Genomic DNA, 8,501 nt, shown 5'->3' with positions numbered 1-8,501 from the left:
CTGACGACCCGGCCAAGACTACCATGAAGAAAGCTTATTACTTGGCCTGTGGATTTTGCCGCTGGACTTCCCGGGATGTGGGCATGGCAGACAAGTCTGTTGGTAAGTGACAAAGACAGAAACTTGAGTAACAGCAGGAGCCTGGTACGTGTTTTGAAGGTAACAGATAATCGGATTGGTTTCTGGCCGTATGGCATACGTAATACCTGTCTAGGTTTTAAGTCACAGTTGGAAATCACAGGAAAATGATTTGTTGCTGAAGTCTCCTCTGAAGAGCTGAGATGAGTTAGTGGAACATGTGACCCACTTCCATGTTCCTGTTACCTGACTAGTGAGATAACTGACAAATGAGGAGCTTTTTTGGTTGGTGCACTCTCCCCACAGTTGAGATTTTGTGTACCTGCAGAGGCTTTGAAGCCACTCAGTCTGACAGCAGAAACATCTAATTTATTTTCCGTCACTTCTGTTCACTTAGTCTTATTCCAGAGTTGCTAGTTAATGCTGGTACTTGGTTTTTCCCTCATGACAGCGCTGGAACAAAGCTTTCATCTATTTCTTGGTACATAAGAGATGCAGAAAATAGCTGTTGGGCTCCAGAAGTGGGGCTGAGCAGACCAAGCAGGTCCTCTGACTTCCAGCGTTGATGAAGACTGGGAGCTGAAGATGCGGAGACATGGGCAGCTCGTAATAACAGACTGTTTTGGTTAACTCATGTACCTGCTGCTGAAGTGACTCCTGGGTGCTGTCCCGAGTATCTCTCACACAACAGTTGTTTAAAAACACAGTATAAAAGCTGGTGAAGCTTCTTCAGCCCAAACCTGCCTGTAAAAGGCTCTGATGTGTATATTCGTGTGGGCATGAACTTAAAGAATTGCAGTGGTAAGTGGAGCAGAAATAGGGAACGTTTCATGAGTAAAACTGTTGGGTGTTAGATGTGATTTCTGTGTGGAGTCTGGAAATTATCTTCTGAAGACTTTGTTTTTTCTCTTTCTTGTGCAGCTAGTGGTGGCTGGCAGGAGCCAGAGAACCCTCACACACAGCGGGTGAGTGAAGGGGAAGGCTGTGCTTTGGCTGAGACACATGAGCTAGAAAGAGCAGTTGGAGGTGTTGAGCCCTTTCAAGCACTTTTTCTGCATCTATATAATCCATTAGATACCAGTTCCAGTTCCTACTCTCCACCTTGACTGAATTCAATGGAAGGAGGGCCTCTTAGAGGCTCTCCTGTGGATATCGCAGTATAAAACTTCCTTTTCAGAAGAAACTGGGTTGAAAGCATCATAGTTTAGGTGCTGTTAAAATGACACCAATGAATATGCGTATGTATGAGAAAAAGCTGTTTTCTGATCAAGAGTGTGCCTAGGATCTGGAAAACAGAACTGCATCTTTACTACCCTTCCCTGTCACCAGTTAGTGCTCTGCACTAAATGTGATCGGCCTGGGGGTGGGGGGAGGATGCTGTTTGCTGCACTAATCCCAGTCATGTGGTTTTGGCTGTAGGACACTACTCTGGCCAGTCACGGCAAATGCACAAGCGAAGTGTCAGATGCCTGACTGCCAGGTGACAACTGGACACTGCTCTCCACGGGATGTCATTCCCAAAGGGTCGGTTTGTCACCTGCGCCGTGGGTTAAGACCTGCAAGGACACGCAGGCTGCTTTAACGTATATACCTCAGAATGCAGCTAGTACTGGGAGCAGAGTGAAAGAGGGAGCAGGAACCCCAGCTTGTCCGCAAGCAGGTACTGAAGCTGATCTGGCGTTTGTTCCCCGGTCACTGGGTGTCTGGTTTTTTTCATCCCTCCAGATTAACAAACTGGTTGAGTACTACCAGCAGTTGGCTCAGAAAGAGAAGATCGAGCGGGACCGGAAGAAGCTGGTGCGACGCCGAAACTACATGCCCCTGGCCTTTTCGGTGAGCTGGGAGTGCCGCGCTTTCGGAATGGGACAAGTGATGCACAACCACCTCAGCATGGAAAATCAGATAGTTGGGAGCACAACAGGACTGCTCAGTTTGTGTGGTTTGGTTTGTCTTGAGAACAATGAGAAGGAAACGTGCTAGGACACACGGGTTTCTCTGGGGACAAGTAGTTTTACACCCGTTACTCTGTATTGCATTGCCTCTCTCTGATGATGCCAGGAGGGTTTATACTTGCCACCCAAAGGAGTGTCTTTCCCACTAGTGAAACGCAGTCACCGTCACGATACCAGTGGTAGCTCTTTCTCAGGACAGTTGCATACCACAGCTCAGTAACAGATCAGGATTGTCTGGCACTTCTCTGCATGAAGTCTCAACTCAAATTAAGACTTAGTTGTGGCCTGAATGACTTGTTTATTTAGCAGCAGGTAAATGCTTACCTCGTTTAGCTGGGTGACTCTGCATATGCTTGCTACTTCTCAATTAACTGTGCTTGCTCTGTGCCCTTGCTTGTGTCTTATGGCTGCATTTTTTGTCTCCGTTGCTACCTGCTGCTATTTTGGGGGCTCTCCACAGCAACACACTATACACGTAGTGGTAAGTCTTTTCACAGTTTCTGCTGCTGTTAAAGCTCTCATGGTACCGACTGAAGGGCAGTAACAGATCCTGCTCTTCACCTCGGCTCAGGGCTTGGATGTGCCTAGAACAAACGCACCTGAAGGCTAACTAGACAGAGGGTAACGTCTGTTGCATAAAAAAGGGAGTAGTAGTTTTTGTTAGCTTACAGACAGGGCAGTGGCTTTGGGTAAGTAACGCACACGTGAAAAGCAGTCCCTCACAAAGCTTGGCTGAGGCGCAGCTGTCTGTCTGCCTGCGGCAAATGGCACTAACCTCATGATCCTTGAAAAATCACCACGGTAAGCTGATGCTCAGAGTGCCTGTTTGGTGAGAATTCCAGGTTTTCAGTCCTGCCCAGAAGGAATTGTGCCTCCGAGCCCCCTGTGCACAGCTCGGCTGTAGAAGCTGAGGAATAGCTCAACTGTTCCTTCCACTCGGTGGTGCCTGTCGAGAGATCTGTAGGTTATGAGTCGTGTTGTAGGTTGAACCTTCCAGCTGCTTCTAGTAGTGCTGCAGAGCATTTCAGATGGGTGCATGACCATGCTGACCCAGGTTTTTTGGCAGCTGAGCTGCTACTTGACATTCTTATTCTCTGCTACTTGACGTGCAGTTGCTCTGAAGACAAGATCAAGGGAAAAATGTGTCAGTAGTGTGGGCTGGTGATGTAAGGAAAGAGCAAAAGCCTTATAAGCAGTAGCCACTTTGTCTCTCCCCATCTGCAGTGCAGTGGTAATGGTTTTCTTCTTACTGACAGTTAGAGCGAAGAAAAAAGATCTTGGGAAGCACTGAGTACCTTTCCCTTTTTGCTTTCCTTTGCTTGTCTCCCTGCGCTTGTCATGCAGCTCAAAGGATGAGTTTGCAGCAGGTGTTTTTGTCCTGGCAGGAAGCAGACCTGAAGCTGACGGTTCCTCTTTTCCTTGTAGGACAAATACGGCTTGGGAACCAGGCTTCAACGCCAGAGGCCCGGAGCACCGATCAGTGTCCTCGCTGGACTCTCGTGAGTCTCGGGGTTGGGGTTACTGTTGTGGGAAGGGTGGGAGGTGTCGGCAGTTCCTTCAGAACAGCCAAGCAGCTTCACAGAGATGATGAACAGAACACCAGATAGCACTGAATTGAGCATTCTCTGGAGCGTTAGATGTCAAATCCTCCGACTTCTCTGTGCAGCAGCTCCAGATGTTTCGCTTTCTCCTCGTAGGAACGAGTGACTGCTCACCTCCTTGTGCAGTTCCTATTGTCCTGCAGTCTCAGATCTCGCTGCCTTCTATGTTATAATGCAGTTACTGCTGTTGCTGTCTGTCAGAGCACGTGTGCTGCGTTTTACGACCGAGTTGTCTGTCTCTCTGCTTCAGGCTGAAAGAAGGAGAGGACCAGAAGGAGATCAAGATTGACCCAGCTGATGCCGTGGAAGAAGTGGAACCTCTTCCTGAGGATTACTACACCAGGGCGATCAATCTGACAGAAGGTAACACATTAATATTCCGTTACTTCGTACGTTGTATAACATGGGCAGTGCCTGGAAACTTGTCAGTGGGGTTCCTCATGGCCCCAGGTTTCAGTAACTTTTATGCTGGGATTGAAATGGTGGGAAATTTGTGACCTTTTAAACGGTGGCTTTGCCTACAGCCTCGGCTTCGTGTTGTACATGGAATGCTCAGAGCCAGATACAGCAGGCCTCATAGCAGTTGTTTCATTTTCTTGCTGACCTTAATTTCTCTGCGTGTGAAGTGTCAACTTTTGGATGGAGAGAAGGGCTGACGTCTGTTTTCAAACAATAGCAGGAAATAAGGAAGTAGCTGAGCTGCTGGGGAGTTGGAACCCAAGCTGACCCGTTAAGTAACAACTGTGCGTTACTTTGACATCAGCTTGCAACAGCTTGCCTGCGCTTGGCAGTTATTTAGCTGGCACATGATTTAATCAGCAAATACTGTAAATTGGTCAGTGAAACTTGGGAGTAAATGGGATAAAACAGCAAGTACAGGGAAGTGATGTGGACTGCTGGCTGGGGTGGCTCTAAGTCGGACAGATGTTCTCAGTCCTGCAGGCTTACGAAGTCTGCCGATGTTAATTAATTCATGAAAGGTTTATGGAAAGGGGTAGATCATCTTGGTCTTGGTTTCTCCTGAGACTGTTAGCACTGTGAACTGTGATGCTGGTAAAGAAGATGATTTTCGTGGTTCCCCGCAGTGAGGGAAAGGCTGCCAGGTGGGTCACTGCCTGTCAGACAGTGAGGAGTCCGTTTTTTGGGAGAAAGCCCTGGGAAGTTTGGCTGCTGGAGTTCCTTGCCTTGGGAACTGTGTAGTCACAAAATCTACGTGTGAGTCCGAGTTACGCAAACTCCTTGCTGAGAAGCTGTGTATTGTACTTGTGCAGCATCCAGCTGTGAGGGTAACAAAGCGACGAAATCTGATTTCCCCCTGGGGAGGGAAAGAACCGATTTTCTAGATGATTACAAAATTCTCTTTCCACTCCAGCTGAGTTTTAAATAGAGATCAGGGTCCCTTGTTTGTCCTGGGCTGGCACTGGTGTTGCTGTGGTGTTACCATGCTCATCGGGGCAGCCCTTTCTACATCTTCGACCTTCTCTTAGTCACTGCCAGGAACAGTGATACTGGCCAGTGGCTTCTGAATGACTGGGTGCAGGTGAAATTAAGTGTCTTAGCCAGTCTAGTGTGTCCACACACGCTGTGCAGGCTACCTGCTTTTAGGCCAGCATGTGTACGATATAGCTCGAGTTTCGGTGCCTGAGCGAGACGTTACGTTGGTCTTCCTTTCTGTCGTGCACCCAGTGACGACCCTGCGTCAGCGTCTGCTGCAGCCCGACTTCCAGCCGATCTGTGCTTCCCAGCTCTACCCACGTCACAAGCACCTCCTGATCAAACGCTCGCTGCGCTGTCGGGTAGGTGATCAGACACAAAAAAAGTGCTTTTTTCCAGGCCCACAGAACACAGACTGTGGGAAACAGGACGTGTATTTCTTCTTGAAAGAAACAGCTTCTGGTTGTTGGAAGTTGTCAACCAAATGAGTGGCAACAACAATAGAAGATGAGGGAGGCTGTTGCATCCCTGACGTGGTGAAGATTGTGAAAGGGAGACAAGGTTGTCAAACATGCTTAAAGATACGAAGGTGGGTCTGCGTGCTTTGCCAAGGAATCCTAGCAGGCTGCCAGTACTGTTGGAATTTTAAAAAAATCTGCTATTACTAAAGGCAAAAATCAAGTCAGGAAACATCAGTGAGAAGCAGTGCAGAATACTGAAGATGCCCTTAGAATGAAGGCAGGTAGCGGATAGTTCAGAGAAGAAAAGCAGAGAGCTGGGAGGTGAAGATGGGCAAGGATGAAATCCAAGTTCTGCTGTTGGTTTACTACACGGTCTTTAAAAAGCTGCTTGCTTTCTCAGCGGACAGGGATATTCATCTCGTTCCCAGAGTAACAGAGCTATATTCCTGTAAGTATTTAAGATGCAGAATGCTTTGCAAATGCAGGTTTTCTCAGAAATGAGTAATGTCGGGCTGTGCCTATGTTTAAAGAGGAGCTTATCAGGAGGTCAGGCTTGAGTTCCAGCTGTTTGTTTTTTTAATGGATTCTGAAGCGTAAGTCAAAACACTTGCAGGTATTTGTGCCTTCTTCCTGCTGCACTCAGTGTCCAGGTGCTTTTAATCCTGTTTCTAAATCTCGTGTTTCTGAGATTGCACTGGTAGTGCTGGATGTGACATTTTTGAGTGTCAGTAAGTTGACAGATGGCTGCACCATCCCAAGGTGGTGTTTGTGTGCTGTGTGGGAGGCCGGTAATGTCGTGGCTGGCGACACTCTGCTCGCAGCTCTGATTCTTTGGGGTGTGACACTGTCTTTTGATGCTGACTGAAATATCTTTGTGTCTAGAAATGTGAACATAACCTGAGCAAACCAGAATTCAATCCAACATCTATAAAGTTCAAGATCCAGCTGGTTGCTGTGTAAGTAAGATAACGGGGCTGGGAAGAGCAATGCCTATCAACACTTGATTGATGCCTTCTACTTTTCGTTTCTCTTGTACTCCTGATTTGACCTCTTGCATGGTTGTGTCATCTCTCAGGATGGTGTAATCACCTTTTTAAATATACTTAGCTTATTTGTAATAGGTTTGCTTCCCGATCTACTAAAATGCTTACTGAAAATTTGAGCAGTTTGGTAAAGGCACTGCATGCTGTGCCAGCCCCGCAGGGTAGCAGGAGTTTGTAGGATTAGTTTTACATAGCAAAAGGGCCTTTCATTTTTCTTTTTGATGTAAGCTAAGCTCTGAGAGCGTTGAATGAATTGGCTGGATGTCTGTGAATACCTCCCTCGACTTAAGAGGTGGGTTACAGACAGCTGCACAGTCCCTCACGGTCGTTTGCTCTGTTCTTGTTGCAGTAACTACATCCCCGAAGTGAGAATCATGTCTATTCCCAACCTGCGCTACATGAAGGTCAGTACTCTTTCCAGAAATGTCGTGGGGAGAGACACAGCTGGGAGGTGCGGATGTGGGATCTTTCTGGGAGGTGACACGGTGTGATGATTGTTCCCTCCGGCTCGCTCCGTTTGGAGAGGGTGCAGGGCTTAAGGGAGTGGTGAGAATAAGGCTGCATGTACTTGTCACCCTGCAGGAGTAGATTACTGTGCAGTGTGACGTCTGGCATCACAAGCACATGCCAGTATCTGAAGAATAAAAGGTGTAGAACTCAGATCTTGGCTAAAGTCCAAGGATGCGTATTTCTCACCTTAAGGAAGAGTGCTGTGGGGCATTGGCACCTCTCTTAGGGACTGGGGGTGTTCGTTATCCGTCCCTGGGTGGGATGGATGTGTGATGCAGTTTTTGAAGGCGTTCATCGCTCATAGAAGATGGAGTGCTAACAGTAATGACGAATTTTAGAGTAATTGCTTCTTGAACTGTGATTCATGAATCTCCCCAGGAGAGCCAAGTCCTTCTGACTCTCACCAATCCAGTGGAGAACATCACACATGTCACACTGCTGGAGTGTGAGGAGGGAGACCCTGACAACATCAACAGCACTGCCAAGGTATTGTACCCCCCTGCTGTGCAAGCCCAAGCCTCCTCCAAGGCTTTCCGCTCCCATTTATCCTTCCACAGGTCACGCTTTTTGTGTCCTTTGGTCCCTGCTTGACTGTGTTGGATTTTCCTCCTTGGAGCTTAAATGACTGTCAACAGTGTAAATATTGGATCATAAAGTGTCTTGAAATTGTGTCTCTTCATGGAGATCCAGACCCCAAGGGAGAAGTACACGGTTTCCCTGGTGGAGTGGTAACTAGGTGGTAGTGGAGTGGAAGAAAGCCCAGGATGAAGCAGTTTGCTGTTACCCTGTAGTAAAGCAGCGCTCGGAAGGGGAGAGCTCTCTCCTGCTCACAGTGTAGGGGGTGATCAGTGCTGAAAGGCTTCTTGCTGCTCTGTTTCAGGTGGCAGTTCCTCCCAAGGAGCTTATTCTGGCAGGCAAAGATGCTGCGGCGGAATATGATGAGCTGGCAGAGCCTCAAGACTTCCAGGATGACCCTGAGTGAGTGTTGTCTGTCCTGTGGGAATCCTGTCCCCTAAATACTTGGCATGCTGTCCTCTTTGTCTTCAGCATGTTTTAGGGATTTTGAGGGGTGTGGCCTTTTGGGGGATAGTGGTGTGGTCAGAGATTAGCAGTGGAAATCTTTCTTCTCTGCTTGGATGGTTCAGGAGACGTTTGTTCCCTTTGAGGCAAGGTGTGCTGTTCCAGCAGCTGAGTTAGAGGTGGTGGTACTAATTCTCTCCAGGAATGCTCTGTGTAATCCTTCCCTTTGCAAGCAGAGGGTTCATGGTCGTGGTGAGAACTACACAGTAGGGTGTGTGACAGAGTTCATAGAATCATGGAATGGTTTGGGTTGTAAGAGACCTTAAAGATCATCTAGTTCCAACCCCCCTGCCATGGGCAGGGACACCTTCCACTAGACCAGGTTGCTCCCGGGCTCCTCCA

General features: G+C 47.9%; 1 protein-coding gene across 2 annotated transcripts in view; it reads left to right on the top strand.

The window, feature by feature from the left end:
• Nucleotides 1–8,501, top strand: part of DCTN4 (dynactin 4 (p62)) — a 10,101-nt gene that overhangs the window by 569 nt on the left and 1,031 nt on the right. The window contains exons 2-12 of one of the 2 annotated variants that reach the window (XM_010151162.1): nt 1–102; nt 1,000–1,043; nt 1,804–1,911; nt 2,491–2,511; nt 3,456–3,529; nt 3,882–3,994; nt 5,318–5,427; nt 6,409–6,482; nt 6,919–6,973; nt 7,458–7,565; nt 7,960–8,057. The exon at nt 1–102 is cut by the window's left edge and continues 83 nt beyond it. In XM_010151162.1, coding sequence (XP_010149464.1) covers nt 1–102; nt 1,000–1,043; nt 1,804–1,911; nt 2,491–2,511; nt 3,456–3,529; nt 3,882–3,994; nt 5,318–5,427; nt 6,409–6,482; nt 6,919–6,973; nt 7,458–7,565; nt 7,960–8,057 — 907 coding nt within the window. The remainder of the gene's footprint in view (nt 103–999; nt 1,044–1,803; nt 1,912–2,490; nt 2,512–3,455; nt 3,530–3,881; nt 3,995–5,317; nt 5,428–6,408; nt 6,483–6,918; nt 6,974–7,457; nt 7,566–7,959; nt 8,058–8,501) is intronic. The other variant, XM_010151163.1, reaches the window with a different exon arrangement.

Source organism: Eurypyga helias, unplaced genomic scaffold, assembly GCF_000690775.1.
Source record: "Eurypyga helias isolate BGI_N326 unplaced genomic scaffold, ASM69077v1 scaffold32184, whole genome shotgun sequence".
Lineage (NCBI taxonomy): Eukaryota > Metazoa > Chordata > Aves > Eurypygiformes > Eurypygidae > Eurypyga > Eurypyga helias.
Note: the sequence above shows the minus strand (reverse complement) of the source record. Positions and strands in the feature narration are given on the sequence as shown.